The following is an 18,115-nucleotide window of genomic DNA, read 5'->3' on the forward strand; positions in this document are numbered from 1 at the left end:
GAACCATTCTAGTTCTTAGAAATGCTAAGATTAATAAAATTATTCTTGTAGTCAAGTAGCACACAATTTGGTAAAAAAATATGAGGTAGTATGTTATAATTGCTAAGGTGAAAGTACACAGCAGACAGACTAAAATAAATGAGGAACAAAATTATTTCTATTTTGAGCTTCACTGAAGAACAGCTGATTGAGAAACAGTAATACTGTGCTCTTCATGAACACGGTGCCATGGTACAAGCAAAAGCAGGGCACCTCCAACACCATCTGGGAAATGAACAGAGGGCAAACAGTACAGAAAACACTGAGAATACAGCCTGGAGCTGTGATGACAAAAAGGGCCATGAAGAAAGAAAGTCATGGATTAGAGAGTAATTTTAGACCAAATCTCCAAAGTATGTGATCACTTTCAACCTTAAAGAATATTTCTGAGTACTAATGAAGTTTATATTTATGAATTATAGAAATAAACTATCAATATATTTTGTGACAAATTTTAATTTTTTTTCCTCAATTTTAAAAAGTAAAGAGACAGCTTAATATTTTATTTCACTGGAATACATATTCTAGGTTCTAAGTCTTCAATTTAGAGACAACTAGAACGTGTAGAAAATGAGAAGGGAAGATTTTGGAACTGTTACACTTGAAACGCCTGTAGAACATATAGAAGACACCAAAGGGATTATTTGGGATATCATCTAGAGTGCTTGCCTCTACTTTAGGGCTCACTGTTTCAAAGAAAGGGGAGCCAAAGAGATCTGAGTGTATATTAAAATTATGTGACCAGGTTTTTATTTATAGAAGCAACTCTGTCAAAAAAGTAAAGGGAAAGCTAATGGACAAAAACCACGATTTACATAAACTACTATAGGAAAAACTGTAAAGCAAAGAGGAAATTGATAAAAGGAAAGAGAGTGATAGAACACAGTCACCAATTATTGGCAGAAAGTTTCCTCAGGGTATATGTACAAACATCTGTATAAACACAAGTATCACAAAATAAGCAAGGAAAAAATAAATTAGATACTGTATTTTAATAAGATATATCTTAAACGTGAAACATAATACTGTAGGTCTAGAATGAAAATAAGGATTTGAGAAACATTAATAATTTGGTAGTGTCTGACGTCACCAACAATGAATCAGAAGGCTCTCAGAGAAGTAAGAGACTGAAAATAATCAAGAACGCAAGGTGAGGAAATACCATGTTTTAACTGAATAACAGAGAAAGAACAGGCTATGAAGGAATTGCCTGAAGGTGGAAATAAAAATAATAATAAATAGTTTTAAAAACTGAGAGATGATGATACGATCACCTGAGTATATACACAAAAGCATGATAAAACAAACAAACAAAAAACTCTTGGCAAACTAGAAAGGAATTTCCTCGGTGTGATAATGGATTTTAACATATACCTATGGCAAATATTACACTTATTGGTGAAACACAGAATGTGTTCGACTTAGGGGCACCTGGGTGGCTCAGCTGGTTAAGTGTCTGACTCTTGATTTTGACTCATGTCATGATCTCAGGGTCATGGGATCGAGCCCCGCATCAGGCTCCACACTGAAACGGGAGTCGGCTGGAAATTCTCTTTCTCCCTTTCCCTCTGCCCCTCCCCTGCTTGCACATGAGCACTCTCTCTCTAAAAAAAAAAAAAAAAAAAAAAAATGAAGGAAGGAAACATGGAGAAGAATTCTGACCTTCATGTATGAAAAAAAATTAATCTTATTTTGACTCCTGGGTTTAGCTTAATGATATCCTTGAGACTTCTTCAGATAAACAATTTGTCATTGTCAACTCTGTGATTTTTGTAATTTTTGTTGAAGTATAAATATATACAAAAACAACACACAAGTATACTTTGGCAAAGAAATGGCTCAATGTATTTTCACAGTGAACACACCCATAAAACCAGCATTCAGATCAAGAAATAAAACATTACCTGAAATTGAGAAGCTCCTTCATGCCACTACCTAGTATCTACCACCGCCCCCCCCATCCTAACTCACATGATAACCACAAAGACATACACACTCGGAATATCTAAAATGAAAAAGTCAGAAAATACCAAATAAAGATAGTGGCCAAAATATGAAGCAACTGGAACATTCATACCTTGCCAGTGGGAGTGTAAGTAAGTATATATACTTTGGGAAAATAAGAGGGAATTTCTAGGGCACCTGGGTGGCTCAGTCGGTTAAGTGTCTGCCTTCAGCTCAGGTCATGATCTCAGGGTCCTGGGACTGAGTCCTGCATCGGGCTCCCTGTTCAGTGGGGAGTCTGCTTCTCCCTCTGTCTTCTCCCCTCTGCTCTTGCTCATGCTCAGTCTCTCTCTCTCAAATAAATAAAATCTTAAAAAAGAAATAATAATAATAGGGAATTTCTACTAAAGCTGTATGTATTAATTCCTCTCCTAGTTATATATCCAACATGAACGAGTGTTTGTCAACCAAAGGCCCTATAGGAAATGTTCATAGCAGTTTTATTAGCCAAAACCTGGAGACAGTCCAAAAGCCCATCAACAGAATGGAAAAATAAAACTGTAGTACAGTTACATAATGGAATACATAATAGCAATAAAAAGAAAAACTGGGGCGCCTGGGTGGCTCAGTCGTTAAGTGTCTGCCTTCGGCTCAGGTCATGATCCCGGGGTCCTGGGATCGAGCCCCGCATCGGGCTCCCTGCTCAGCGGGGAGCTTGCTTCTCCCTGTCCTACTCCTCCCTGCTTGTGTTCTGTCTCTTGCTGTCTCTCTCTCTGTCAAATAAATAAATAAAATCTTAAATAAAAAAAAAGAAAAGAAAAACTGATACACTCAGCAAAATAGATGAATCTCACATATACTATACTGAGTGGAAGCCAGACATACAAGCAAAGCTAATCAATGATAATAGATTCAGAGTAAGATGAACTTGAAGTACCAGAGAACCTTTTGGGATACTGGGTGGTCATTACAAGGGGGCGGGGTGCCTGTGTGTGTGTGAGCATGTGTGCACGGATATACACACACAAATAAAAATTCATCTAGCTTGACACTTAAGTTATATGCAGCTTACCTCAATGAACTGACAAAAAAAATACTTTTTGGAGCTTATAATACATGCTAACTTTTTGGCATAAAATTGATGATATGCTGTTCATAAAATTAACAGACTAAAACAAAAGATTCTGAAATACCAGAGCATAAATCAAGGCATTTGTTTGGAAGTTTATCATTCTGATCATTCTGACTTCTTTTCTAGCTTGGGTGAAAAAGAAATGGACAATCAAAAGATCCTGATGATAAAACATTAGTCAACAAAGATATGTTAACAGAGAAATACAGACTCTATTATAACAGTAATGTCTTCATAATCAAAACTAGAAAGCAGCAATCTATCAAATTAGATAAAAAAGAAAATAAATTTGACCAGCAGTGCAAAAAGTAAAGAAACAAATGTATGACAAAAACTATAGTAAAGTAGAACACACAAAATATTAATGATGTTATACTAGGATACACAGTAAACAAAACTGTAAAACAAAAATCCTAAACTATAAGATGGCATATGAATATGCTGAATTTCTTACTAATGACCGACATAACTGATTTGAAAACAAAACCTGTCACAGGTTATTTGCAAGATCAAGAAAATTTGAAAACAAAATAATGGGCAAATATCAAATACACTGTAAAAAATATATGTGCAAAATAGGGACACCTGGGTGGCTCAGTCACTTAAGCGTCTACCTTGGGCTCAGGTCATGATCTCAGGGTCCTGGAATCCAGCCCCATGGAGGGCTCCCTGCTCAGCGGGGAGTCTGCTTCTCTCCCTCCCTCTGCCTCTCCCCCTGCCCAGGCTCTCTCTCTCTCAAATGAATAAATAAAAAATCTTTTAAAAAATATATAAGCAAAATAAAAGGTGGTTTGGCTTAACTCACAGCAGATAAGGTAACACTGACAGCTACAAGAATGAAATGAGCAAAGATGATTCTTCAAGAAGAGAAATAATCCATTTATCTTTTCTGGCACCAAATACCAGAAAAGCCAATCACTTAAAGAAAATACATCTATAAATACAAGGATACTTTAAGACACAGTCACGTGTACCTATGAAAACATAGGAGATACACTCACATCTCCACGAAATGTATTTTGTTTTCCTAAAGAGAATATTGTATGAAATGCCAAAAGAAACAAATGCTTTGGGTCAAAGCATTAAGGAACTACCAAAATAGACTTAGAAAAAGGTAGAAAATCAGTGCAAAGACCAATAACCAGAAATAGTATTTAAAAATATTTAAAAATCGATTGAAGATCTTGAAGATCTACCATGGAAAAAATCCATTTCAGATATTTTCAGGATTAAAAGTCTAGCCAACATTAAGTAACAACCCATGTAATTTATTTATTTTTTTATTAAAAGATTTTATTTATTTGAGAGAGTGAGCAAGCCCACACACATGGGGGGAGGGGCAGAGGGAGAAGCAGACTCCCCACTGAGAAGGGAGCCTGATGTGGGACTCAATCCCAGGACCCAGAGATCGTGACCTGAGCTGAAAGCATACATTTAACCAATTGAGCCACTGAGGTGCCCCAACAACCCATGTAATTTAAACATCCCATACCATAAAAAATAATTTGTGAACTGTTACAAACTTAGTAACAAAATATTGTTCAAAAATAGTTCCTATTTAATTTTGATACAAATATTCTAAATAAAACACTGGCAAACTCAATTCACAACAGTCTATTAAGAGTAATTCAGAAAGGGGGGGGCGCCTGGGTGGCTCAGTTGTTAAGCGTCTGCCTTTGGCTCAGGTCATGATCCCAGGGTCCTGGGATTGTGCCCCTGCATCGGGCTCCCTGCTCAGCGGGGAGCCTGCTTCTCCCTCTCCTGCTCCCCCTGCCTGTGTTCCCTCTCTCACTGTCTCTCTCTGTCAAATAAATAAAATCTTAAAAAGATAAAAAAAAAATTCAGAAAGAGAAAAAGAAAGCAATTCAGCATGTCCATCCAGAATACTCCAGGTTCCAAAGAGGTTCAGAAAAAATTATTTTGTTTACAGTATATACTCCAAACACTTAAAACAGTCAACGAAAGGTGTTCAAAAAATATTTGCCAAATGAATGGCCTAGTATATTTTTTCCAAAAATTCAAGCTTAAGACACAGGGAGCTCCAAACATTGGAATTAACTGGCAGATTTAACAACTATGGTTAAAATGATACAGAAAAAGACTTGTTGAAACACCATGTTGTACACCTGAAACTAATGTAACATTGTGTGTCAACTATAATTTAAAAAAAAAATGATAAAGGGAAAAAGATGGCCAGATTGAGAGTTTCAACAAGAGAACTAAAAATTAAGAGAAAAACTGAATATAAATGGCAAACCTTAAAAGCAGCCAGAGAGAAATGAAACACTACCTTCAAAGGAGAAAATGCACTCCCAAACTACAATATATATATATTTTTCAGATTCACACAGACCTTCTGTTCTTAAATTGACCACAGTCTGGGACACAAAGCAGATTTCAACAACTTCAAAGATTTGATATCATAAGGAGAACATTCTTTTTGCGGTGTTTAACATAACAATCAGTAAGAAAAAGATTAACTAGAAAATTTCACAATGTTTACAGATTAAAAGATATATTTCTTGTTATATTTATTTAAGAGATATATTTCTATATAGAGATTAGAGGATTTTTTTTAATTTATTTATTATTTGAGAGAGTGTGCCCACATGCCTGCGAGTGGGGGTGGGGAAGGGCAGAGGGAGACAGAGAATCTCAAGCTGACTCCCCGCTGAGCATGGAGCCCAACACGCAGTTCATTCCCACTGAGACCATGACCTGAGCTGAGAGCAAGAGCTGGACGCTTAACCGACTGAGCCACCCCCATACCCCTAGATTAGAGAATTTTTTTAAGTGAATTATCAAAAATATGACATGCCAAAACCTGTGAGACACAGCTAAGAAGTTACGCTTAGAAAAAAACAAATCCTTAATAGTATATATTAGAAAAGAGTTTAAAAAAATCAGTAAGTATCTACATTTTTTTTTAAAGCAAAAGAGCAAGTTACAGCTAATACATGCACAAAGACATGTTACAGATCAGGTATCAATCTCAAGGTTGTGAGTTCGAGCCCCATGTTGGGCGCAGAGCTTCCGTAACGAGAAAGAGACAGAAAGAGAGAAAGAAAGAAATCTTCCCATGAAGGAAACTCCAGGCACAGATGGCCTCACATATGAATGAATACCTAAGAAGTAGCAACAAAATAAAACAAAATCCGACTTCCGGTTTCAGCTCAGATCATGATCTCGGCATGGTGGGATTAGGTCCATGATGGGCTCTGTGCTCGCTGGGTCTGCTTGAGATTCTCTCCCTCCTTCTGCCCCTCCTACTCGTGTTTTCTCTCTCTCTGTCTCTCAGATAAATAAAATAAATCTTTAAAAAAAGAAAAAAGTGAACACCAGAGACATTGTGCAAGCGGCCAGCACCATGAAGATCTGGACTTCAGAGCGCATCTTTGACCACCCATTGGAAACTGTTACAACAGCTGTAATGCAGAAATACCCAAACTCTATGGACCCAAGTGTGTTTGGAGGTGATGTACTGGACAGTCACACAGATTGCTCTGGAGGGCTGCAGAGCCAAAGACTTCTCAGCACAGAGTGGGGACTGCCTTCCATTGTGAAATCTCATATTGCAGCAAGAACTAAAACATTTGTGCAAGAACATTCTGTAGTTGATCCTGCAGAGAAAATGATGGAACTTAAATCCACTAATATTTCACTTACAAATATGGCTTCAATAGTTTATACAAACCACACCCTCTGGACCTAGAAAAATCTGTTTTGACTCAAGAAGCCATAATCCCTGGGAATGGAGTCAGTCTCAGCAGTTACCTTGAAGGACCAACGGCAAGTATGGTATCTTCAAATGCCAACAAAGGTCGAGAAACAATGGAATGGGTAACACATCAATTAAATGCTGAGATTGAAGACTTGGCAGCTTCAGTGAGAGGGAACACAAAGACACCGACGGCGGCAGCAGGGTTTGTAAGAGAAATGAGGATAAAAGCTGGTATATGATGCACCCACTCCCCATATCTCTGCAAGCTGGCAATATACTTGTTATTTAAAAAACAAAACAAAACAAAAACAATTTCTGAAAGGTACTTGGAAAATCATATTGGCATATTAAATCTCCTTTAAGGTAAAACTGTAAAGCTTTTCATGCATTAGAACTCTACCTGGCTTTGGACTAATCCCAGAACAAAGCTGAGCCACCTAAATACATATAATTACCCCGATACAGTAAACCTCAAGAGCTTGCATTAAGGAATGCTTTTTAAAAGAAGAAATTATAGGGGCACCTGGGTGGCTCAGCTGGGAAGACGTCTGCCTTTGGCTCCGGTCATGACCTCAGGGTCCTGGGATCAAACCCCATGTAAGGTTCCCTCCTCAGCAAGGAGTCTGCTTCTCCCTCTGCCTCTGCCCTTCCCCCCCTGCTTCTGTGAACACTCGCTCGTACTCGCTTTCTCTCAAGTAAAATCTAGGGCGCCTGGGTGACTCAGGCAGTTGGGCTTTGATACTTGCAATTGTTACATACAGAGTATTTTAGTTAGAAGGTAATTAGCTCATGCCTGGATTCTGTAATGCTTAATGTGATAAACTCATAAGGTTTCTTGTAAAACAAACCAGTTAATATAGGCACATAACCACAGAAAAAGTATACCAAACTATTTAAAAATTAGTGTTTTTCTACTTAAAATATTGTTTAGCTTAAGACTTCTTAGGACATTGGTAAAATCAAGTTAAATCCATGTTTTGTTTTTTTTTTAGATTTATTTATTTTAGAGAGAGAGATAGAGCGCACAAGCAGGAGGGGCATAGGGAGAGGGAGAGAAAATCTCAAGCGGACTGTGCTAAGCACAGAGCCCAATGTGAGGCTTGATCTCACCACCCCAAGTCCATAACTTGAGCTGAACCAAGAGTAGACACCTAACCGGCTGTACCACCTAGGCACCCTCCAATAAGGTTTTTGATTACTTTTTGCAACGGAAGATGGTTTTTACAATTGAAATAATATTTCAGCTAAAGAAAACATTGTTAAACATTGATATTTGATAAAAAGTTCCATTCTATAATTTCTGTAAATTATACTTGTTCTGAAAAAGGTGCAATGCCCTAATGGTAAAAAGATTTCTAAACAAACAAAAGTAAACAGCAAGTCCATTAAAGTAGACATAAATGTGAAAACCAAAACAATACACATTTAAAAATAACAGAGGAGATTATCTATGTGGACTTAGAGTAGGAAAATTAATTTTAAAGAGGACACAAATGACAGCAATATTAACAAATTTAATAAATTAATCCAAGGATCTGCAAAGTTTTCCGTGTAAAGAGCCAGAAAACAAATATTTTAGGTCTTGAGGGCCAGATGGTCTCCATCATTTCACTCTCAACTCCACCCCTGAAGCCACAGATCATACACAAATGAATAGGTAGGTAACAGGTAGTAGGGAGGGATTTGTGAGAGGAGCACAAGGGAGGCTTTAGAAGTCCTGCCAGTGTTTGTTCTGACCTATGTATTAGTTATGTGGGCATTAGATTTGTAGTAATTCATTGAACTATAGACTTAAAATGTGTGGATTTTTTAATACATCTGCTATACATATAAAAATAAGATTTATTAAAAAAATAAAACACATTTTAGGTTAGTGATCAAAGAAGGCATCAGAAAGGAAACTGAAACCTGTGTAGAAAAAAAGCTCCACATATTGATACTTGGATTTTGTAGCTAAAGTAGTAGTAGAGAGAAATTATATTCTTACATGGGCATAATAAAAAGCTTTACAATAAACTCATCTTCAACAAAAAGTTACAAAAAACAGCCTATAACCAAAGATAGCTGAAGGAAGGAATAAAGGTAAAAGCAGAAGTTAATAAAAACAACAGTGAAGGGGTGCCTGGGTGCTACAGTCGGTTAAGTATCTGACTCTCGATTTCGGCTCAGGTCATGATCTCAGAGTTGTGAGATCGATCCCCACATCGGGCTCCACACTCAGCGTGGAATCTGCTTGAGACGTTCTCTCCCTCTCCCTCTGTCCCCCTCCCTGCGCTCACGCACGCACATGCTCTCTCTCAAATAAATAAATCTTTTTTAAAAAACACAGTGAAAAATCAATAAAACCAAAAGCTGGTTCCATGAAGAATAAAGTATTATCTGTGATAAACATTAGTCCAAAAAAATCAGAAAAACCTTTAGGAATAAAAAGGAACAAATTAAACATTTTTATTTTTTTCCCAAATTTTTATTTAAATTCCAGTTAGTTAACATACAGTGCAATATTTGTTTCAGGAAGAGAATTTAGTGATTCATCACCTGCATACAAGACCCAGTGCTCATCACAAGTGCCCTCTTTAACACCATCACTCATACAGTCCATCCCCACCCACCTCCCTCCATCAACCCTCAGTCTGTTCTGTCCTTTTTTTTTTAATTTTTTTTTAAAGATTTTATTTATTTGACAGAGTGAGACACAGCAAGAGAGGGAACACCAGCAGGGGGAGGGGGAGAGGGAGAAGCAGGCTTCCCGTGGAGCAGGGAGCCCGATGCGGGGCTCAATCCCAGGACCCCGAGATCATGACCTGAGCTGAAGGCAGACGCTCAACGACTGAGCCACCCAGGCGCCCCAGTTTGTTCTGTCTTTAAAAGTCTCTTATGGCTTGTTTCCCTCTCTTCCCCCCCCAATACGTTCATCTGTTTTGTTTCTTAAATTCCACATGCGTGAAAAAAATTAAGTATTTTTAAAATGATTAAGAATACTATAGACAAGTTTATGGAAAAAAATACTGCCAAACAGAATTACAGTGATCACCAAAAGAGTAACCCTTTTTGACCAACTGGGACTTGTTTTAGAACACAAAGATTAGTTATTAAGAAATGTGGAAATGTAATTCAATAGATCTAAAAAGAAAAACTGTATCATCATTCCCATAAAATGTTAAGAAAGCATTTGGAAAAATTAAACTCTAATTTTCAATAACATAAGACTCAAAGGATACTTTGTGAACATGACAAAATCTACCTCAGTCGAAAACCAGCAGCACACATAGCATTCCCACTCACACGTATTGTGTTAGTCCTTTCTTTCATTGTGCTGCTTATTTTTTTAAAGATGGACAAGTACAAAATCAGATCCTTTCATCACATTATACTAAAAAAATTCTGGATTAAGGTACTAAATATTAAAGAAAAGTCTTATTAGAAAAAAGAATATAGAAGAATTTCATTAGGCCCATGGAGTCAGAAAAACAAGAATAAAAAAACAAGACATAAAAGGGTTGTATCACAATGTAAAACTTTCAGAAAGGATACTATTATGTTAAAAGACAAAGCATATGAAGAGAAGATAATTAGTAATTATAACAAAAGATTAGCATTTAAAATACATAGGGAATTCTTAAACTCAGTAGGCTGAAACAACTTAAAAAGCATAGGTTTATGAAAGTTGCACAAACTCAATAATCAGAAAAGTAGAAATTAAACAGTGACGTTTTACACTCTTTAATATAAGAATAATTTTTATGTCTGGAGAGGAGGGAGGAAGTTGTCTTCTAATGAATAAGTTTACCTAGAAAAATTAGAAATCCTCGTATCCTGTAACTCAAAAATACTAATCACTGGACTTTAGGGCAATAATTCTTAAATCTGATGTGTATCAGCATCATACGGGCACCCCGTTAAAAATATGGATTGCTGGGCCTTGCCCCCCAAGTTTCTGTTCCAATAGGTTTGGGAGGGTACATAAAAATCTGCATTTCAGACGAGTTTCGAGGTGATGCTGCCATTTCTGGCCAAAGAACCTAACTTTGAGAAGCACTGCTCCAGAGTGTGGAGACAGACTTGCATCTATGCAGAGAGAACACGGATATTCATAGCAGTATTTATATTAATGAAAAGTGGAAATTACCTAAATGCCTACCAACAAAATATCGTATTTAGAATACAGTGCACCTATACAGTGGGAAAAACAGAGCATTACAAGGGATAAACTACATATGGATCGATCTCAAATTACTGGTGAACTGAGGGGAAAAATGTCCATCATGTATACATGAAGATAATTTATACATTTTTAGAAGTACTCAAAACAATGAACAGTATTGTTCAACTCTATTTTTTTCAGTGTTCATGTTAAAAAAAAAAAAGACAAAGGATGAAAAATTGGAACTGAACAATAGGGAACGATGAGGAAGACTCCAAGAAAGAGCCATCAGACGACTGGTACCGGAAGAGGACAAAGAAGACGTGCACCATCAGTTGCCAGGAGAATAATGCAGCAGTTCTTCAAGGAAAGCAATGACAATTAAATCATTGGCCACCTTTACCTGGATCGATCCCAAAAAGCAGAGAGGAAAGACCAGGACAGAATGACAGAATTCCAAGGGAGGAGTCTGAATGGGAAGCTCAGACACATTTGTCGGAGAATGTAACTCTGAACCATCCGCTGTGCAACTTATACACCCAACCTGGCCAAAGTCACTACGGAGAGTTTTTGTAACAGGCCTGCAGGCCATTCATTCCTCTAAACATACCAGCTTTCACAGCAGGGTCAAGCAAGACTTGTAACGTTAACTACTAAAATAACAAGACAAGTAAAATTAACTACTTGAACAATCTCCTGGACCCTGTTACTCTCAGTGGGGGATGGTTTTAAACACTCATTTCAGGGCTGTCACTGGAAGGTTAGCCACTACATGTCCCTATATTAAGACCAAAAGAGGTATCTTCCAAGAAGTCCTTGTGTTTAAAAAAAGAAAATTCTGTCTGTACCCAAAATAGTATCTTCCTTTTTCCGTGGTTATCAGGAACATCAGAGACTTATTTGTGGATCAACTTAGAAACTCTAAAATATATAATGATCAGTATCTATCTACAAGCCAACTTGGCCCTGCCTCTGATCTATTACTGTATATTTTCTGTAAAGTTAGATGTTTATCTATCACTAACTTCCCCCATCTTAACATACGGAGTCCTACAAATCTCACAGAGTCCACTGTAAAATAAAGTGGGGAATGAATAAATAACTTACCTGGGATTTGTTCATTTTCTGCTGTCTTGGAAAAATGCGGACAACTCTGAAGACGTGCTGGGTTACAAGAGGGATGGGGTCATTGAAGATGTGGGCTGCCCGGGGCTCCTGAATCCACCCGCCCTACAGAACCACACATACCCAACAGACAGGAAGAAGAGCGTCAGGACCTCCGACCTTCAGATGTTCACACACCACCTATCGGACCTGACTCCGACATAATCGCGCAGCAGCTCCTGGGCATAACATTTTCCGCTGGGTAAATGTAAATATTTGCTCCCTGAGGATTTAACAGTTTAAACTTCTCTTGATGCTCACAAAAAAAAAAAAAAAAAAAATTGCTTTAAATACAAAAAATGGTTTAAACAATACACCCAGTGAAGTAACATTAACTCTTCACTGAAACTGTGACAAAAATACTCCCGACTAATCTGTTTTATCAATTTCCCTACTGTTACTAAACCTTTGGTTAGTGATTCCACAGAAAGCTATAAAAAGCAGTGCTTTAAGGAAAGGTCTAAGGTTTCAATTTCTGTCTTTGTTGCCGTTTCTCAAAGGATCTTTTTAATGTAATTTGCTTTTCCCTGCGTGGAAAGCAGGCAGTTCTCTCTCATGAGTCAGGAGACACCACTTTTAGTCTTCGCCACTAATTCTGAACAAGTCAGTAACCTTCAAGAGGGGAAGTTTTTTTTCTATTAAATGAGACAAAAACAATTCTTGAGGATCCTTCCCGAATGCCAGGGCAAGTCAGGACGGAGCAACAGCGCACATCAGGATGCAGTGATGGGCACGGCCGGTGAGCAACGCAGACTCCGGGAAGGATAAAGGGAGCACCGAGGGAACGGGATCTCCGTGAGGCGGGGGGGTAACCGCACAGCCCCAGCAGGTGGGCCCCGTTCCCCCGACCACCGCACGCAACCACCCGCCGCGCACGCGCAAATGCCCTCCCCGCAGCGCTGTCCCCTTCCCACCGGTTCCGACACCCACCGTGCATGCGCACATGCCCTCCTCCCGCGGCCTCCGGAACGGGGCCTCACGGACGGCACCGCACGCGCCGCGCAGGGGCCGATCACGTGGGGTCCCGACCCCTAGTCTTGATGCAGACGTCCCCATCCTGCCTTCGGGGGTTCCGCCGAACTCCTCCACACTATCGGGCACCGACCGCCTACCCCCGACCCGCGATCCCCGGGCAGCACGGCGCACCCCTCGGCCCTCGTCCAACTGTCCCGGGCTTACCTGTCCCCCCCTCGTCGTGAGGAACTGGCCCCACAAAAGCGCAGAGCATAAGCGGCCTCGCACGCGAGAACTGAAGAAAACCGTGGGGGGGGGCGGGGCGGGGGAAGACGGAAGTGCACGGAGGCAGGAGGCGGAACCAGGCATGCGCAGAAACAGGCCTGCGCAGAACCGGGCAGTCCGGGCAATCAGCGCTGCAAGTCAGAACTGCCTTTCCCTGCTGACTACCGGCGGTGCGAGATTGGCTGAGAGTGCAGTCTTTACCCAGCACGTGAAAGTTTGGGGCGCTTGAGATAGTTCCCCAGGCAGTCAGAGCCCGTCAGGGACTCCCCACAGTTTACGGATTACAGCTGAGTTCTATGTGCAGCAAGTGTGCAATTCAGACACAGCCGTCAGGAAAAGAGAACCCGCATGTCACGTTCACTTTTTCAAATACTAGGAAATAGATTCCATCAATAAAATAAAAGAATGCCTAAAAAAAAAAAATAGTATCGGACACCATCAGCGATTCTCTCAGAAAATGAAAAGCCGGGGGAGAAGGCGGGATCAAGAAACTAGTTCATCAAAAATCATGAAAACAATAAATGAAAATTGTAGATAAATCATAAAACACATTCCAAAAATATATATTCATTTACACGAACATACTCTTTCCCCTGTGGAGACATTAAGATTACTTGAATAAATGAAGATCTACCCTTTCCCAGAAAGAAGCGATATTCTTTGAAAACATTCCACTAAGAATCTCAGTCTTGCATATATTTTTTTCTCTTTGATTTTTGTGTATCTTAATGTGTACTTTACAAAAGCATTCTCAACTTCATCTGGAATAAATAATCTAAATTAGCAGACAAAAAACATTTCAAAAAGAAAAATTCCTGAGAAGTATCAATATGCACAATATTGCTCGAATAAAAATAGTTTGGCATCTGCTTCATGGAAACAAAGCCATGACTAAGTGTATTTTTTGAATGCAGTATAACAAATGTAGCATTTCAAAGCACTGAGGATAGAATAGAATATTCCAAAAGCAATTCCTTCCCAACAATTTGGAGTAAAGTTATGTACATAGATCACACATTGTACAATTCACATGGATTCAAGATTTAAAATAAAACACTAAGTTAATAAAAATAGAGGTGACAAGTTGTGACACCAAAAATAGAAACCATAAATTCAGTACCTGATACATTATAAAAAACAAACAACTCAGCTCAATTTTTTTAAGAAGTTAAAAGCAAATAAACAAGAAAATTATATTTTTATTATTTGAAAGAAAAGATATATTAATTAAAAAAGAGATCTTTAAATCAAGAGAAAGTAAAACAAAATGGGCTACAGAACTAAGCACTAATATGATAATGAATGACAAAGGTATATAAAATGAAAATGAATGATAAATATATATAAAAGTCCATCATGAGAATTGAAAAAATGCAATGTTTAAGTAAAAACATGTAAGATATTGAGATTTATTTTTTTTAATTTCTGTACAAAAGTTCACTCTGCTGTAGTTTTATGGATTTTGACAAATGCATAGATCTGTGTAACCACCACCACAGTCAAAATACAGAACTGTTTCATCACAGCCCCCAAAATTCTTCATGCTACCCTTTTGAGGTCAAACTTTCTTATCCTTTGGCAGCTACTCTCTCTTCTTCATGCCTATAGTTTGCCTTTTCTGGAAAGTCACATATATACACTCTTACCATATGGAATCTTATGAATCTGTTATCTTTTACTTAGTACAATACACTTAAGATTCATCAGTGTTGTTTCGAGTATCAATACACTTGTTGGCTTTTATTTCCCAAGTCCTACTCCATGGTATGAATTTACCACACTTCACTTATCTCTTTCCAAGTAACTTTAATTTCCAATTTGGGGCAATTATGAATAAGTAAAATACCATTTTGAAGTATAAGACTCAAACATATTTTTAAAAAGAGTAATACAGAGTTAGGGTGTGTGCTTGAGAAAATGCTTATTCCTACTCACTTTTATTGGGAGTTTAATTCATGTAAACTCTCTGGAGGCTCATTTTTATCAAATTCTAAAGGAATTTTAACTGGGAAATTCCACTTAGACAACAACACATGACTTTATAATAATAGAATTAATTTTCATTGACGTACGTACAAGAACGTTTACATCAGTCAGAGTCCAGGTGGGAAGAGAAACCTCTCAAATATGATGAGAGGGAATTTAATAGAACAGGTTAAAACAGGTATTTTAAAGTCAAAAGTGAACACCAAGGTAACGGGGATAACAACTGCAGACAGCAGCTACCACCCCAGGGTAACATGATGAAAGAAGTCAAATTCAAACGTAGCCACTCAGAAGAGGATTCCACGCTTGAAAAACTGGGATTCCACACCTGAACCAGGGGAGGTGCCTGGGTCATGCTGATATATCATAGGTGCTGAGAGAAGAGCCTCGCAGAACTGGAATTCAGACCTTCAGAGGGGTGCTGTCCAGTTACTGCAGGACTGTCAGAAGGGCATGGTGGGATAATGCCTCTGAGGGGTGTCCTGCTCAGCTGGTGCGGCCTGTCAGAGAGGAATCAATATGGCTACATGTGGGAGAGCTAAAAGAAGCTGGAGAGTGAGCGAACCTGCTGGGATTAGCTCCTAGTGATGGTTGCAGAACTTTGTGAATATACCGGAAACCACTGAATTTTCTGCTCTTCAGGGAGTGAATTTAATGATATGTGAATTATATCTCAATTTTTAAATATTTCAAAAAAAGAAGCTGTAGTGTACCACTGGTGGCCAAGGTGAAGGGCCATTGCTAGGGTGATGTTAAGGAAAGCATTCTGAAAACAGGAAGAAGGAAGCTGCTCCTCCCATAACCGTGTCCTCCAAACTTCCTGTAGGGTCTCCTAGGGCAAAGCAGGGGACAAGTGTAAAATGTGGTTTACACAGTCCCAAGCACCAATGTCGCAATGCACAGTAGAGAATGCTAGGCTTAGCGTAAAGAGGCAATAGCTAAAACTAACAGGATTCCTCACAATTTAATTTATAAAAGCAAATACTAGAAACAAAATGTCCTTGAAGTTTGTGTAAGCAAAATAAATTAAGGCCATATAGTGGAACACTATGTAACCATTAAAAGCGGTAATGTAGAGGGTCACCTGGGTGGCTCAGTTGGTTAAGTACCCAACACTTGATTTCAGCTCAAGTTTTGATTCCAGGGTCGTGAGTTCAAGCCCCATGTTGGGCGAAAAAAAGAAAAAAACTGGTACTGTAGAGGTATACTAACTTACATAGGGGATTGGTTACAAAATACTTTGAAATTAAGAATTTGGTTTATGTAAGAATATTTAAGACAAGATCATGTTAAAAAAATGTACTAGAGAGGGGTACCTGGCTGGCTCGGTCAGTAGAGCATGCAACTCTTGATATCAGGGACATGAGTCCGAGCCCCACACTGGGTTTAAAGATTACTTAAAACAAAAGTACCAGAGAGTGACATCAGCATGATGGAAGCATAAGACATTGGTTCCTCCTTTTTCTCTCCCTTTTTAAAAAACTAATTTGACATCCATCCATGAACAAAAATGCGTTGGTGGGAGTTGTGGAACCCAACACTATATGCCAAGAGACCCAGAATGAGTCTCCTCTACCTGTGTACCTATTAACAGGCACGCAGTCCTTGCTAAGAACTGCAGAACCAGCAGAGCCAGCAAACCTGCCCAGTGCCTTTTGCCCTGGGTGGGAAAACAAACTGGAGAGTGCTCATCTAGGACAGATGAATGGTAAAGAAAATGCACACACATACGTGCACACACACACACACACACACACACACACAACAAACTGGAGAGTGCTCATCTAGGACAGATGAATGGTAAAGAAAATACACACACATACGTGCACACACACACACACACACACAACAAACTGGAGAGTGCTCATCTAGGACAGATGAATGGTAAAGAAAATACACACACATACGTGCACACACACACACACACACACACACAGGAATTATTCAGCCACAAAAAGGGAAATCTTGCCATTTGCAATACAGATACACCTTGAGGGCATTATGCCAAATGAGGTAAGTCAGACAGTGAAAGACAAATGTTGTATGATCTCACTTATATGTGGAATCTTTAAAAAAACAAAAACAACCAAAATCATAATATAGATGGGGGGCTGCCAGAGGCAGGGTGTGGGGGAGTGGGTGTCATGGGCAGAGGGGGTGAAAAGGCACAAATTGCCAGTTACAAGATAAATAAGGCTGGGGGATATAATGTTTGGCATGGTAAGTATAGTTAACAATACTGCACTGTATTTTGAAAGGTGTTAAGAAAGTAGATCTTAAATTTCTCATCACAAGAAAAAAACCTGTAACAATTTGTGATAATGGATATTAACTATATTTATTATGGCAATCATTTCACTATATATATATATGCACCAAATCATCATGTTGTCAACCAAATACTTACCCAATGTTATATGCCAATTATATCTTAATTTGAAAAACTATCCAGGGGCGCCTGGGTGGCTCAGTCGTTAATCGGCTGCCTTCGCCTCAGGTCATGATCCCAGGGTCCTGGGATCGAGCCCCACATCGGGCTCTCCGCTCAGCAGGAAGCCTGCTTCTCCCTCTCCCACTCCCCCTGCTTGTGTTCCCTCTCTTTCTGTGTCTCTCTCTCTGTCGAATAAAGAAATAAAATCTTTAAAAAAAAAAAAAGAAAAACTACCCAAAGCCTATTATATATTCAATGCAATCCTATCAAAATTTTAATGGCATTTTTCACAAAATAGAAAAAACAATATTAAAA

General features: G+C 38.8%; 1 protein-coding gene and 1 pseudogene across 1 annotated transcript in view; one reads left to right on the plus strand and one right to left on the minus strand.

The window, feature by feature from the left end:
- The window catches only part of LOC114210258 (uncharacterized), a 44,643-nt gene extending 31,235 nt beyond the window's left edge, over positions 1–13,408 (minus strand). The window contains exons 1-3 of the mRNA XM_028104496.2: positions 13,324–13,408; positions 12,229–12,400; positions 12,088–12,144 (exon numbers count right to left, since the gene is read on the minus strand). Coding sequence (XP_027960297.2) covers positions 12,088–12,102 — 15 coding nt within the window. The 5' untranslated portion in view covers positions 12,103–12,144; positions 12,229–12,400; positions 13,324–13,408. The remainder of the gene's footprint in view (positions 1–12,087; positions 12,145–12,228; positions 12,401–13,323) is intronic.
- LOC114210234 (PRELI domain containing protein 3B pseudogene) lies at positions 6,483–7,075 on the plus strand (annotated as a pseudogene).
- Positions 13,409–18,115: the final 4,707 nt, after the last annotated feature.

This window comes from Eumetopias jubatus, unplaced genomic scaffold, assembly GCF_037043125.1.
Source record: "Eumetopias jubatus isolate StellerSeaLion01/CBP00866 unplaced genomic scaffold, mEumJub1_p1.0 scaffold_17, whole genome shotgun sequence".
In the NCBI taxonomy this organism is placed as follows: Eukaryota; Metazoa; Chordata; class Mammalia; order Carnivora; family Otariidae; genus Eumetopias; species Eumetopias jubatus.